The 17146-nt window shown below is 35.8% G+C and overlaps 1 protein-coding gene across 1 annotated transcript in view; it reads right to left on the reverse strand.

The window, feature by feature from the left end:
- Window positions 1-15549: 15549 nt before the first annotated feature.
- Window positions 15550-17146, reverse strand: part of LOC143085264 (uncharacterized) — a 79683-nt gene continuing 78086 nt past the window's right edge. The window contains exons 8-9 of the mRNA XM_076261513.1: window positions 16649-16728; window positions 15550-15771 (exon numbers count right to left, since the gene is read on the reverse strand). Coding sequence (XP_076117628.1) covers window positions 15730-15771; window positions 16649-16728 — 122 coding nt within the window. The 3' untranslated portion in view covers window positions 15550-15729. The remainder of the gene's footprint in view (window positions 15772-16648; window positions 16729-17146) is intronic.

A 17146-nucleotide genomic window follows, 5' to 3' on the forward strand; every position in this document is an offset into this window, starting at 1 on the left:
TGAATATTATAGAATTATTAAGATGTGGTTCGATTGCCAATGAGACAACTCTCCACAAGAGACATTCAGAAAATCAACTATAATAGGTCATCGTACAGCCTTTAACAATGAGCAAAACCTACACCGAAGAGAAAGAAAAAAAAAAAACATTTCTCGTTAGCGTTATTCAACTTTCGTACATTTGATGTTCAGACCGAAAATAAAATAACAATAAATTCAATAAGTATGGTCTACTGTAAACTTAAATATTATCCTTAGAAAATAAGTTCCCAAGGGACAATATATATTAAGTAAAAACTATCCTTACAGATGAAATATTTAAGTCAATAATGGATATTTTTTACCTTTAAAAATTGTCCCACTCTAAAATTTTTTATCCACTACGATGGATAAAATCAATGTAGATGTTCCGGACCATATTAGTATTTGGACCATACGCGTATGGTCATGACCATGCGTATACTCGTATTGTCCGACCGTACGCGTATGGTCGGGCCATATGAGTATATACTCGTTTGGTTATTATCGGGCCGGACCATATAGGTATTTTTTTTCAAATATGCATTAGAACCGTTTCAATGATACAATAAACTTTATAATTTCAAGGCTACAGTAAGCATTAAATATTGATACCATAGCTAGTTTTCATCGCTACTTGTATTCTTGTATTTGTGCGTAGGGTGAAATTCAATTCCACACGATACTAGTCGCCGTACCATAACTTTTCTGCATTAGCTCGTCTTGGTTGTGCACGATCCCTTGTAGTTACACTTTTGGCTTTCGAGTGAAAAGTTAACTTGCTTATTACAGCTTCGTGCAGTGATGACGAGATCTTGATATTTCCATAACGATTCTTTTAAGAAATTTTGGAAAATATCTTCCAAGGTGGACATGTATTAACTGTAAACTTATTAATTACCCCGACCATACGCGTATAATATCCTAAGGATAAAAGTTAGTAGTAAAATAATTTCCCATTGGATAATATTACCAAGAAATTTATTATTTCTAGGGATAATGTTTCTACAAAATTATATCCATTTGGGATAATATTTCAGTAAAATTAAATTCGATGGGATACAATGTCATGTAAATACTATCCTACTGCATCTTGATCAATGAAGTGTTTTAAAAAATGACATGCTTTAAAGGATAAAGTAAAATGATAATAGATAATCATTTGTGTCAAGATGGATAGAGAGGAGTATAATGATTTGTAAAAATATCTGCTGAATAAAGAATACTCCGAAAACAGCTCTTTAAATGAGAAATGAGCATTACGAAAACGTGCCCAAAGCTTCATAATCAATGAAAATAAGCTGTACTAAAGAATTAATGAAGGTATTAAAGTTTATATTTATATTTGTATAATCATTAATAATTAACAGTGTTGTTTTGAAATATGTTTTGAATTAAATAAAAGAGATTTTAAACACAAAAATAATCAAATATCGATCATGGATCAGAAAATGTAAATAAAATAGAACTATCCCATAAAAAATATCCACAGGTTATAATACATGTAGTATACAGAGATAAGATGTCAGTGATATTTTATCCTAACTGGAATAAATCTTATCATAAATAGTATCCACTTTTTCTTCGGGGATAACATGTATGTTCACAACAAAAAGATGCGTTTGATTTTGTTTCCAGTTATTATATTACAGTTGTCTCTCTTTTAATACTTATCCTATGTTGATTTTTTTTTGAATATTTTATCCTCTAGGATAGAAAATTGCACTAAAATATGTAAATAATATATTTGTGAGCAAACACTTCGCTATATTATAGTACGTTTTGCTTGTCTGATATATAGACAATAACTAACTTAGTGTCTTTAAATATCAGCTGTATTTGTAGATAGATAGATAGATCTTTATTCTCATTAACTAAATAACATAGTTACAGAGATGATAATATATACAATACAACATATTTTGCATGTGTGAAATATACATAAATAAATGTAGTTTAACCAGGAGGACAGACTTTCACTGATATATAGTTTATAAATCTACACAATTTTTCTAGTAAGACAATATTGACTGTAGTGAATACATTTTTAAATTTAAGAATATTAACATTTGTACAACAATAGTGTGGTAAATATTTATATCGTTCTTTTTTGAGGCTAGGAAACAAGGTGTATGCGAACTTTTAGCGACTAGTGTCAAGCTATCCAGCAATTCTCATCCTGCAATTCTCTTTATGAAAAGCTATCCTGCAATTCGTCATCCTGCAATTGCGTTTGGAAAACTACTTGAGCGACAATTTTATTTTTCTTTAAAATCATAGTTATTGACATTATTTGTTCGAAAACAAGATTTATATAGAAAATCCAAGATTTTTATATCCCATTAACAAAATTCTAACTTTAGTTCGTAGATTTCTAACTCATATTTACGATTTTGTAATTAGCATTTACAATAAAAAAAAAATCCTGACGACGATTCAAATAAAGTATTATCTGTTAAGTCCAGGAAGTGATTCGTATAAACGCATGTTTAACCCACATTTGCGATTTTCAAAACTCATATCAACGACTAAAAATATAGAATTTTGATGTAAAATAAATATGTTCATGGTATACCGACAATACAACTTCACAACTCACATTTCCAACACATTGTGTCGGCAGTTCTGTGGCTAGGGATTATAGAGACTGCTCTAATAAATAGCTATTGAATAGTACTAAAACGACAGGGTCAAGCATTTATGGGGTAAGCATTCTTAAAGGCCGAAAATCTCGTCCGAAACATGGAAATAAAGCCAAATTCGATAAATACGCATTGGGGACACCCACTTTCCGACCCATTGTCTCAGTAGTTCTTTATGGCTAGGGATTATAAACCGAACCCTAACGTATAGCTATTGGATAGCACTACAACGTGAGAGTAAAGAATTTCTGGGGTAAGCGTTCTTAAAGGCCGGACATTTCGTTCGTAAGACGAAAAAAGTCAAATTTGATAAAATACGCATTGGGGTCACCCACTTTCCAACCCATTGTCTCGGCAGTTCTGTATGGCTAGGTTTTATAGACACTGCTTTAATAAATAGCTATTGGATAGTACTACAGCGGGAGGGTAAAGAATTTCAGGGGTAAGCATTCTTAAAGACCGAAAATCTCGTCCGAAACATGGAAATACAGCCAAATTCGATAAAATACGCATTGGGGACACCCACTTTCCGACCCATTCTCTCAGTAGTTCTTTATGGCAAGGGATTATAAATGGAACCCTCACGTATAGCTTTTGGATAGCACTACAACGTGAGGGTAAAGAATTTCAGGGGTAGGCATTCTTAAAGGCCGGACATTTCGTCCGTAAGACGAAAAAAAAGTCAAATTTGATAAAATACGCATTGGGGTCACCCACTTTCAAACCCATTGCCTCGGCAGTTCTGTATGGCTAGGGATTATAGACTCTGCTTTAATAAATAGCTATTAGGTAGTACTACAGCGGGAGGGTAAAGAATTTCTGGGGTAAGCATTCTTAAAGGCCGAAAATCTCGTCCGAAAGATGGAAATAAAGCCAAATTCGATAAAATACACATTGGGGACACCCACTTTCCGACCCATTTTGTCTCAGTAGTTCTTTATGGCTAGGGATTATAAACGGAACCCTAACGTATAGCTATGAGATAGCACTACAACGTGAGAGTAAAGAATTTCTGGGGTAAGCATTCCCAAAGGCCGGACATTTCGTCCGTAAGACGAAAAAAAGTCAATTTTGATAAAATACGCATTGGGGTCACCCACTTGTTCAAAACCATTGCCTCGGCTGTTCTGTATGGCTAGGGATTATAGACTCTGCTTTAATAAATAGCTATTGAATAGTACTACAGCCGGAGGGTAAAGAATTTCAGGGGTAAGCATTCTTAAAGGCCGAAAATCTCGTCCGAAACATGGAAATAAAGCCAAATTCGATAAAATACGCATTGGGGACACCCACTTTCCGACCCATTGTCTCAGTAGTTCTGTATGGCTAGGGATTATAGACTCTGCTTTAATAAATAGCTATTGGATAGGACTACAACGTGAGGGTAAAGAATTTCTGGGGTAAGCATTCTTTAAGGCCGGACATTTCGTCCGTAAGACTAGCTATTAGATAGTACTACAACGTGAGGGTAAAGAATTTCTGGGGTAAGCATTCCTCAAGGTCGAAAATTTCGTCCAAAACATGGAAATAAAGCCAAATTAGATAGTACTACAACGTGAGGGTAAAGAATTTCTGGGGTAAGCATTCCTAAAGGTCGAAAATTTCGTCCAAAACATGGAAATAAAGCCAAATTCGATAAAATACGCATTGGGGGCACCCACATTCTGACCCATTGTCTCGGTAGTTCTTTATGGCTAGGGTTTATAGACGCTGCCTTAATAAATAGCTATTAGAAAGTACTACAACGTGAGGGGAAAGAATTTCTGGGGTAAGCATTCCTAAAGGTCGAAAATTTCGTCCAAAACATGGAAATAAGGCCAAATTCGATAAAATAATCATTTGAGGCACCCACTTTCCGATCCATTGTCTCGGAAGTTCTTTATGGCTAGGGTTTATAGACGCTGCCTTAATGAATAGCTATTAGAAAGTACTACAACATGATGGTAAAGAATTTCTGGGGTAAGCATTCTTAAAGGCCGAAAATTTCGTCTGTAACACGGAAAAATGGTCAAATTTGTTAAATACGCATTGGGGTCACCCACTTGTTCAAAACCATTGCCCCGGCTGTTGTGTATGGCTAGGAATTATAGACTTTGCTCTAATGAATAGCTATTGGATAGAACTACAACGAGAGGGCAAAGAATTTCTGAGGAAGTATTCCTAAAGCTCAAAAATTTCGCCCGAAACATGGAAATAAAGCCAAATTCGATAAAATACGCATTGGGGGAACCCATTTTCCGAACCATTGTCTCGGTAGTTCTTTATGGCTAGGGTTTATAGACGCTGCCTTAATGAATAGCTATTAGATAGTACTACAACGTGAGGGTAATGAATTTCTGGGGTAAGCATTCCTAAAGGTCGAAAATTTCGTCCGAAACATGGAAATAAAGCCAAATTCGATAAAATACGCATTGGGGGCACCCACATTCTGACCCATTGTCTCGGTAGTTCTTTATGGCTAGGATTTATAGACGCTGCCTTAATAAATAGCCATTAGAAAGTACTACAACGTGAGGTGAAAGAATTTCTGGGGTAAGCATTCCTAAAGGTCGAAAATTTCGACCGAAACATGGAAATAAGGCCAAATTCGATAAAATAGACATTTGAGGCACCCACTTTCCGATCCATTGTCTCAGAAGTTCTGTATGGCTAGGGTTTATAGACGCTGCCTTAATGAATAGCTATTAGATAGTACTACAACATGATGGTAAAGAATTTCTGGGGTAAGCATTCTTAAAGGCCGAAAATTTCGTCTGTAACACGGAAAAATGGTCAAATTTGATAAATACGCATTGGGGTCACCCACTTGTTCAAAACCATTGCCCCGGCTGTTCTGTATGGCTAGGAATTATAGGCTCTGCTCTACTAAATAACTATTGGATAGAACTACAACCAGAGGGCAAAGAATTTCTGGGGTAAGTATTCATAAAGGTCGAAAATTTCGTCCAAAACATGGAAATCAAGCCAAATTCGATAAAATACGCATTGGGGGCACCCACTTTCCGACCCATTGTCTCGGTAGTTCTTTATGGCTAGGGTTTATAGATGCTGCCTTAATGAATAGCTATTAGATAGTACTACAACGTGAGGGTAAAGAATTTCTGGGGTAAGCATTCCCAAAGGTAGAAAATTTCGTCCGAAACTTGGAAATAAAGCCAAATTCGATAAAATACGCATTTGGGGCACCCATTTTTCGAACCATTGTCTCGGCAGTGCTTTATGGCTAGCATTTATAGACGCTGCCTTAATGAATAGCTATTAGATAGTACTACAACATGATGGTAAAAAAATTTCTGGGGTAAGCATTCTTAAAGGCCGAAAATTTCGACCGTAAGACGGGAAAATGGTCAAATTTGATAAATACGCATTGGGATCACCCACTTGTTCAAAACCATTGCCTCGGCTGTTTTGTATGGCTAGGAATTATAGACTTTGCTCTAATGAATAGCTATTAGATAGAACTACAACGAGAAGGCAAAGAATTTCTGAGGAAGTATTCCTAAAGCGCAAAAATTTCGCCCGAAACATGGAAATAAAGCCAAATTCGATAAAATACGCATTGGGGGAACCCACTTTCCGAACCATTGTCTCGGTAGTTCTTTATGGCTAGGGTTTATAGACGCTGCATTATGAATAGCTATTAGATAGTACTACAACGTGAGGGTAAAGAATTTCTGGGGTAAGCATTCTTAAAGGCCGAAAATGTCGTCCGTAACTCGGAAAAATGGTCAAATTTGATAAATACGCATTGGGGTCACCTATTTGTTCAAACCCATGGCCTCGGCTGTTCTGTATGTCTGGGAATTATAGACTCTGCTCTTATAAATAGCTATTGGATAGTACTACAACGTGAGGGTAAAGAATTTCTGGGGTAAGCATTCCCAAAGGTAGAAAATTTCGTCCGAAACTTGGAAATAAAGCCAAATTCGATAAAATACGCATTTGGGGCACCCATTTTTCGAACCATTGTCTCGGCAGTGCTTTATGGCTAGCGTTTATAGACGCTGCCTTAATGAATAGCTATTAGATAGTACTACAACATGATGGTAAAAGAATTTCTGGGGTAAGCATTCTTAAAGGCCGAAAATTTCGACCGTAAGACGGGAAAATGGTCAAATTTGATAAATACGCATTGGGATCACCCACTTGTTCAAAACCATTGCCTCGGCTGTTTTGTATGGCTAGGAATTATAGACTTTGCTCTAATGAATAGCTATTGGATAGAACTACAACGAGAAGGCAAAGAATTTCTGAGGAAGTATTCCTAAAGCGCAAAAATTTCGCCCGAAACATGGAAATAAAGCCAAATTCGATAAAATACGCATTGGGGGAACCCACTTTCCGAACCATTGTCTCGGTAGTTCTTTATGGCTAGGGTTTATAGACGCTGCATTATGAATAGCTATTAGATAGTACTACAACGTGAGGGTAAAGAATTTCTGGGGTAAGCATTCTTAAAGGCCGAAAATGTCGTCCGTAACTCGGAAAAATGGTCAAATTTGATAAATACGCATTGGGGTCACCTATTTGTTCAAACCCATGGCCTCGGCTGTTCTGTATGTCTGGGAATTATAGACTCTGCTCTTATAAATAGCTATTGGATAGTACTACAACGAGAGGGCAAAGACTATCTGGGGTAAGCATTCCTAAAGGTCGAAAATTTCGTCCGAAACATGGAAATAAAACCAAATTCGATAAAATACGCATTGGGGGCATCCAGTTTCCGACCCATTGTCTCGGTAGTTATTTATGGCTAGGGTTAACGTATAGACGCTGCCTTAATGAATAGCTATTAGATAGTACTACAACGTGAGGCCAAAGAATTTCTGAGGTAAGCATTCCTAAAGGTCGAAAATTTCGTCCGTAACACGGAAAAATGGTCAAATTTGATAAATACGCATTGGGGTCACCCACTTGTTTAAACCCATGGCCTCGGCTGTTCTGTAGGATGGGTTCAATGGGTTTGAACAAGTGGGTGACCCCAATGCATATTTATCAAATTTGACAAATTTTCCGTGTTACGGTTTTCGGCCTTTAAGAATGCTTACCCCAGAAATTCCTTACCCTCACGTTGTAGTACTATCTAATAGCTATTCATTAAGGCAGCATCTATAAATCTAGCCATAAAGAATTACCCAGACAATTGGTCGGAAAATGGGTGCCCCCAATGCGTATTTTATCGACTTTGGCTTTATTTTCAAGTTTCGGACGAAATTTTCGACCCTTAGGAATGCTTACCCCAGAAATTCTTTACCCTCACGTTGTAGTACTATCTTATAGCTATTTATTAGAGCAGAGTCTAAAATTCCTAGCCATACAGAACAGCCGAGGCAATGGGTTTGAACAAGTGGGTGACCCCAATGCGTATTTATCAAATTTGACCATTTTCCCGTGTTACGGACGACATTTTCGGCCTTTAAGAATGCTTACCCCAGAAATTCTTTACCTTCACATTGTACTACCATCTTATAGCTATTCATTAAGGCAGCGTCTATAAACCCTAGCCATAAAGAACTACTGAGACAATGGGTCGGAAAGTGGGTGCCCCCAATGCGTATTTTATCGAATTTGGCTTTATTTCCAAGTTTCGGACGAAATTTTCGACCTTTAGAATGCTCACCCCAGAAATTCTTTACCCTCACGTTTTAGTACTATCTAATAGCTATTCATTAAGGCAGCGTCTATAAACCCTAGCCATAAAGAACTACCGAGACAATGGATCGGAAAGTGAGTGCCCCCAATGCGTATTTTATCGAATTTGGCTTTATTTCCATGTTTCGGACGAAATTTTCGACCTTTAGGAATGCTTACTCCAGAAATTCTTTGCCCTCTCGTTGTAATACTATCCAATAGCTATTTTTAAGAGCAGAGTCTAAAATTCCTAGCCATACAGAACAGCCGAGGCCATGAGTTTGAACAAGTGGGTGACCCCAATGCGTATTTATCAAATTTGACCATTTTTCCGTGTTACGGACGAAATTTTCGGCCTTTAAGAATGCTTACCCCAGAAATTCTTTATCCTCACGTTGTAGTACTATCTAATATCTATTCATTAAGGCGGCATCTATAAACCCTAGCCATAAAGAATTACCCAGACAATTGGTCGAAAAATCGGTTCCCCCCAATGCGTATTTTATCGAATTTGGCTTTATTTCCAAGTTTCGGACGAAATTTTCGACCTTTAGGAATGCTTACCCCAGAAATTCTTTACCCTCACGTTGTAGTACTATCTAATAGCTATTCATTAAGGCAGCGTCTATAAACCCTAGCCATTAAGAAGTACCGAGGTCAATGGGTCGGAAATTGAGTGCCCCCAATGCGTATTTTATCGAATTTGGCTTGATTTCCATGTTTCGGACGAAATTTTCTACCTTTAGGAATGCTTACCCCAGAAATTCTTTGCCCTCTCGTTGTAGCACTATCCAATAGCTAGTTATAAGAGCAGAGTCTATAATTCTTAGCCATACAGAACAGCCGGGGCAATGGTTTTGAACAAGTGGGTGACCCCAATGCGTATTTATCAAATTTGACCATTTTTCCGTGTTACGGACGAAATTTTCGGCCTTTAAGAATGCTTACCCCAGAAATTCTTTACCATCATGCTGTAGTACTATCTAATAGCTATTCATTAAGGCAGCGTCTATAAACCCTAGCCGTAAAGAACTTTACCGAGACAATGGATCGGAAAGTGGGTACCCTCAATGCGTATTTTATCGAATTTGGCTTTATTTCCATGTTTCGGACGAAATTTTCGGCCTTTAAGAATGCTTACCCCAGAAATTCTTTACCATCATGTTGTAGTACTATCTAATAGCTATTTATTAAGGCAGCGTCTATAAACCCTAGCCATAAAGAACTTCGGAGATAATGCCAGGTTGGAAAGTGGGTGCCTCCAATGCGTATTTTATCGAATTTGGCCTTATTTCCATGTTTCGGACGAAATTTTCGACCTTTTGGAATGCTTACCCCAGAAATTCTTTACCATCACTTTGTAGTACTATCTCATAGCTATTTATTAAGACACCGTCTATAAACCCTAGCCATAAGAAAACAGCCGATGCAATGGGTTTGAACAAGTGGGTGACCCCAATGCGTATTTATCAAATTTGACCATTTTCCCGTGTTACGGACGAAATTTTCGGCCTTTAAGAATGCTTACCCCAGAAATTCTTTACCTTCATATTGTAGTTCCATCTAATAGCTATTCATTAAGGCAGCGTCTATAAACCCTAGCCATAAAGAACTTCCGAGACAATGGGTCGGAGAGTGGGTGCCCTCAATACGTATTTTATCGAATTTGGCTTTATTTCCATGTTTCGGAAGAAATTTTCGGCCTTTAAGAATGCTTACCCCAGAAATTCTTTACCCTCACGTTGTAATACTATCTAATAGCTATTCATTAAGGCAGCGTCTATAAACCCTAGCCATAAAGAACTACCGAGACAATGGGTCGGAAAGTGGGTGCCCCCAATTCGTATTTTATCGAATTTGGCTTTATTTTTATATTTCGGACGTACTTTTCGGCCTTTAAGAATGCTTACCCCAGATATTCTTTACCCTCACGTTGTAGTACTATCTAATAGCTATTCATTAAGGCAGCGTCTATAAACCCTAGCCATAAAGAACTACCGAGACAATGTGTCGGAAAGTGGGTGCCCCTAATGCGTATTTTATCGAATTTGGCTTTATTTCTATGTTTCGGACGAAATTTTCGGCCTTTAAGAATGCTTACCCTAGAAATTCTTTACCCTCACTTTGTAGTACTATCTCATAGCTATTTATTAAGGCAGCGTCTATAAACCCTAGCCATAAAAAAACAGCCGAGGCAATGGGTTTGAACAAGTGGGTGACCCAAATGCGTATTTATCAAATTTGACCATTTTCCCGTGTTACGGACGAAATTTTCGGCCTTTAAGAATGCTTACTCCAGAAATTCTTTACCTTCACATTGTACTACCATCTTATAGCTATTCATTAAGGTAGCGTCTATAAACCCTAGCCATAAAGAACTACTGAGACAATGGGTCGGAAAGTGGGTGCCCTCAATACGTATTTTATCGAATTTGGTTTTATTTCCATGTTTCGGAAGAGATTTTCGGCCTTTAAGAATGTTTACCCCAGAAATTCTTTACCCTCACGTTGTAGTACTATCTAATAGCTATTCATTAAGGCAGCGTCTATAAACCCTAGCCATAAAGAACTACCAAGACAATGGGTCGGAAAGTGGGTGCTCTCAATACGTATTTTATCGAATTTGGCTTTATTTCCATGTTTCGGAAGAAATTTTCGGCCTTTAAGAATGCTTACCCCAGAAATTCTTTACCCTCACGTTGTAGTACTATCTAATAGCTATTCATTAAGGCAGCGTCTATAAACCCTAGCCATAAAGAACTACCGAGACAATGGGTCGGAAAGTGGGTGCCCTCAATACGTATTTTATCGAATTTGGCTTTATTTCCATGTTTCGGAAGAAATTTTCGGCCTTTAAAAATGCTTACCCTAGAAATTCTTTACCCTCACGTTGTAGTACTATCTAATAGCTATTCATTAAGGCAGCGTCTATAAACCCTAGCCATAAAGAACTACCGAGACAATGGATCGGAAAGTGGGTACCCTCAATGCGTATTTTATCGAATTTGGCTTTATTTCCATGTTTCGGACGAAATTTTCGGCCTTTAAGAATGCTTACCCCAGAAATTCTTTACCCTGACGTTGTAGTACTATCTAATAGCTATTCATTAAAGCAGCGTCTATAAACCCTAGCTATAAAGAACTACCGCGACAATGGGTCGGAAAGTGGGTGCCCTCAATGCGTATTTTATCGAATTTTGCTTTATTTCTATGTTTCGGACGAAATTATCGACCGTTAGGAATGCTTACCCCAGAAATTCTTTACCTTTACGTTATTGTATTATCTAATAGCTATTCATTAAGGCAGCGTCTATAAACTCTAGCCATAAAGAACTACCGAGACAATGGGTCGGAAAGTGGGTACCCTCAATGCGTATTTTATCGAATTTGGCTTTATTTCCATGTTTCGGACGAAATTTTCGGCCTTTAAGAATGCTTACCCCAGAAATTCTTTACCCTCACGTTGTAGTACTATATCATAGCTATTTATTAAGGCAGCGTCTATAAACCCTAGCCATAAAGAACTACCGAGACAATGGGTCGGAAAGTTGGTGCCCCCAATGCGTATTTTATCGAATTTTGCTTTATTTCCATGTTTCGGACGAAATTTTCGACCTTTAGGAATGCCTACTCAGAAATTATTTGCCCTCTCGTTGTAGTACTGTCCAATAGCTATTTATTAGAGCAAAGTCTATAATTCCTAGCCATACAGAACAACCAAGGCAATGGGTTGGAAATGTGAGTTATGAAGTTGTATTGTCGATATACCATGAACAAATTTATTTTACATCAAAATTCTATATTTTTAGTCGTTGATATGAGTTTTGATAATCGCAAATGTGGGTTAAACATGCGTTAATACGAATTACTTCCTGGACTTAATAGATAATACATCGTCATGATTTTTTTATTGTAAATGTCAATTACAAAATCGTAAATATGAGTTAGAAATCTACAAACTATAGTTAGAATTTTGTTAATGGGATATAAAAATCTTGGATTTTCTATATAAATCTTGTTTTCGAACAAATAATGTCAATAACTATGATTTTAAAGAAAAACAAAATTGTCGCTCAAGTAGTTTTCCAAACGCAATTGCAGGATGACGAATTGCAGGATAGCTTTTCATAAAGAGAATTGCAGGATGAGAATTGCTGGATAGCTTGACACTAGTCTTTTAGCGAGCTATTACACCTGTTTCGAGCCGAGTACACATACAGCTGATATTTAAAGACACTAAACAGTTATTGTCTTTATCCTGCAATTAATTCTGTATATTATTGGTGTTTTGAAAGACACAAAAACACATGTTTCGCATTTATTTTTGATGTGAAATCCCTTGAGGCCCGTGTAGTAATACGATGTACAGTAATCACACATTCAGCTGAAGACGGGTTCGCAAAAAAAAAGAATCTCGAATGGTCAACAATAATACATCGCTCAAAGTGAATAATTATCTATTTTAACATAACAACAAATCAACAGTAAAAACAAATAACATTATTCAATACACCTTATCGCTATTTAGTGCAATCCGGGAAAAACAGTCATTTACACAACTTCCTGTTTGGGTCATGCCGCCGAAAGGTTAAACAGTTATATTATGTTCTGTATATTGTTTGTGTTTTGAAAGACACAAAAACTAACATATTTAGCATTTATTTTCGATTTGTAATCCCTTGAGGCCCGCGTAGTAATATCAAAATCACACATTACGCTGAAGACGGGTTTGCAAAAAAGAATCTCGAATGGTCAACAATAATACATCACTCAAGGTGAATAATTATCTATCTTAATATAACAACTAATTTCAACAGTAAAAACAAATAACAAAACATTGTCAAATTTGAAACAGAAGTGTACGAGTTGTCCTACGCTTCAGACTTGACATTCACTAAACATGCATGCTGAAATTGACATGGTTGATTTTGTAACACAATCATACACATTTAAGTTTTGAAATCGACAATTGTCATCGTCATTGGAATGCAACTGGAATACACATTCTGAGGTCACAAAGGTTCAAACAATACTCAGTCCGGCAGTGGGCGGAGCTTTAAAGCGATATCTGTATAGTATACAGATACAGCATAGCGATATCTGTAGGGCTGTATCTGTATAGTAGGACACCCAATTGCAGGATAAATAGCGATTAGGTGTATTTGAAACAGGAGTGTACGAGTTGTCCTACGCTTCAGACTCACATTCACTAAACATGCATGCTGAAATTGACATGGTTGGTTTTGTTACACAATCAAGTTTTGATATCGATAGTTGTCATCGTAGAAAAGACTGCTGTTTATTTGTGTATCATGTTATTAGAAAATTGGTGTGAGTCTTACTGCTCTAAAGAAATGTTGGAAAAGAAACGAAATCGTTAATTCGCAATTGGTACGTCGTTGGAATGCGATTGCAATACACATTCTGAGGTCACGCGGGTTCATACAATACTCAGTCCAACAGTGGGCGGAGCTCAAAAGCGATATCTGTATAGTATACAGATACAGCATAGCGATATCTGTAGGGCTGTATCTGTATAGTAGAACACCCAATTGCAGGATAAAAAACATTAGGCAAACAATGTCTCAATGAAGATTTAAAGGTCGTTTGTACCCGAAACATTTATAAAAGATGACCTGACCATCTGAAGGCTTTTAAGAATACTTTCTCGCTTGAATTGTTTACATTTGACATTTCAGAGCCTTTTGTAGCTTATTAATATGGACTTTGCTCATGGTTGAAAGCCGTACGGTGACATATAGTTGTTAATGTATGTGCCATTTGGTCTCATGTGGAGAGTTGTCTCATTGGTAATTATACCACATCTCCTTTTTTATATTTACGTTTTAATTTGGTAGACAAACCAATTGAAATATCAAACAAACGAAAAAATAGTTGCAAAATTCATATTCACCAATTGGACTCAAAATCTATTTGATTTACTGTATAACATAGACTAGTAACACGTCTATTCAAGTTACAAAAAGTTATAAAGAAGCAATTTACAACCCATGGACTAGTTATAATGCTTCAACATTTCGTGTATATTTTAGAATAGATGCCATCTACCTTTATTTGGATAATTGTTATGAGCAGAATCATTCAACGGAAGCCCGGATCTTCCCGATATTAACCACCGAAATGTTCTCCAGAGAATTTGCAGGGCCTAATAAGAACATGCATATACTAGATATAAATACACAGGCAAGCGCGTGCTTTTGTGTGGATGATTGTTATGTAGAGAATCATAACTCTTAAATGTTGACAATATATATATTTTTTAATTGGATCACACGACTCACATTCTTGTGCAAAACATGATAAACCGAGTGTATACAAAGTATTCGACAGGATAAACAGCCGACAGTTATTAAATTCCCGAGACTTTAGAATGTATATGTGCTGCTTCTTCACTAGGAACGCAGCATGCAGGAGTCGGATCATAAGGGCATACGATACAGTTTTGATCCCATATTGTAATTTTGATGAAAATTTGCATATAGGCTATTTTTTTCCTGCTTAAATCAAATATGTATAAACAAATATACCTTCATGTGCTACTTTTTGAGTAAAATGAGGTCGATATTTCAGATATTTGCTCGAAATTCGGATTTGTGAACTTATTTTTCCTTCCGACAGGTATGCATAACTTTTTTGTTTTAAAAGATAAACACAAGGTGTTTTTGTTAAATTATTTATAATTTCTCTTTTAAATAAGTATTCTATGAATTTATGAATTTTTTTGCTTAGAAATTTATCAAATGTTTATGAATGTAGAAAAAAACGTCATTTTTTTTGCTGTATATTTAGTCAAAATTTCTCATCTTTTCATCGTAGTATTGTCTCTCTTTTCTCTAGTTATGGTCTTGGTAGCTGATATTTATTTTAACACACACTTTTTGGTAAATTTAATAATATAGGGTTATTGCATGCATAGTGATCCATATTCAATTTGTTTAATATTGCTTAAATATTTTAAGATGCATATACTATTAACCAATATGCATGCAGTAAACCTTTCATTGTTTATCAAACTAGAAAACTGTTTGAAGCATGTTTTGTAACTTGTACGTCATCATTTCGAGGTTTTGTTTGCATCAGTGCAATTTAGACAGTGCAATATATTATCGACAACAACTTATGGTTCAGTTCTGTTTGTTTTTGCTATATGTAATGTATACACACATACTTATACACTTATATAAACATATACTTATAGAGTTGTCGTTTTAATGAAGAAATTAAATTGTACTCAACACAAGTTTTATTTTGTAGCTTTTATTATTTTTTTATTATTGATCTTACTTTTAACAGTAATATATTTTTGAAACTACATTTCTTTTTGTGATTTTTTAGGGTGTTTTATTTACAAATTATAAAAAGATAAAGAAAAAGTAAAGAAATAAAATAAAGCAGAAACATTGGTCCTTTCTTAACTTTATGCCATGTCCTTTGGTATGCAGGCTGTATAAATCTCCAACTGAAACAAGAAATGACAACACATATAAGTTATTGATCGTGATTTCAATACAACTAAAAATGTTAGGGCACCATTTAGTTAAATTTCTATAAAGTTTTGTAGCCAGAAATTTTCTGTATAGGTGACGGTAAATATGTACTCTAGATAGTTTTTATTATGTTTTGGACATTTTTATGTTTGCCTCAGTATCTTTTATTGGTACTTGAATCAATATATTAATATCTATCATTTAAAAACAATCAGCGCTGTTCATTTGTAGTTTCGAAGTAAGCTCACAATAAAACGAAGAGTTACGATACAAAAGGGTTTTTTTTTTCAATTCGGTATAGTTATAAACTAAAAAAACCTTTGTTTCACCATGCGTGCTACTGTGTTTTTTTTATATTCTACATTGACTTAGAGATATAGGGGAAGGGTAAAGAATTTACAATACATGTATGTTTTTAAGTCAGGAACTTCTAGCCTGTGTTGGTCTTTAAATTTTTATTATATAAACAAAAATCGGTTCGTTTTTATATTATGGAGTTTAGTGTGGCACCTAGTTTGCTGCCACAGTGTATTAATTGTTAAGGGGCGTTGGAGAACCATTGGTAGCATTGGGCTGTTTTCTTCATTTTGGTCGGGTTGTTGCCTCTCTGACACATTCCCCATTTCCATTCTCAATTCAGTATTGGAGGTGCATTTAATGTTAATGTAGACTACTATACATTGGTAATTTGAAGATTTTTTTTTTATTAATATTAAATACAACTTAAGAATGTTAATATTTTACTATATATCGAAATGAACAATTATTTATCTCTAATTTTCTGAGAGGAAAAACAATTCTTTTAAAATAGAAGCAGTTTGTTTTTGGTGGTAAATGATTTATATTTACCTCGTCTATTTCTCCATGGAAACCATTTTGTCCAGTACACAAACCTATGGTCATTGGGTTATCACGGATTTCTAAATTACCTTTATAAATAAAACAATGGATTATTTTTAGTTATTACATTTAAAAATCTATAAACACACAAGAAAAGACGTTATTGTCATTATACAATTGTATAGGATACGTTTACTATCAATATGATGCAGTGCATATGAAGTTCAAGGTACAAGTTCTAGATACTTTATAATGAGGTTACTGTACATCCAAAACGAAAGTAATATTTCACACCGAAACTGACAACACCAGGTCAGTGAGGTGTTTTTAAAGACATTCAAAAGGGAGATTTTTCAAAAGTTAGTGCTGATAAAGAATTCCTTTTCGTAAATTATCCACAGAATGGTCCATTACATGTTGAAACTGTATTTCTGTTTATCTGAAAAGTGTTATTTTCCCGTTTCTGTATAACTGGCAATCATTTGTGCAGAAGACGATTGTTAAAAG

Source organism: Mytilus galloprovincialis, chromosome 8 (genome assembly GCF_965363235.1).
Source record: "Mytilus galloprovincialis chromosome 8, xbMytGall1.hap1.1, whole genome shotgun sequence".
Lineage (NCBI taxonomy): Eukaryota > Metazoa > Mollusca > Bivalvia > Mytilida > Mytilidae > Mytilus > Mytilus galloprovincialis.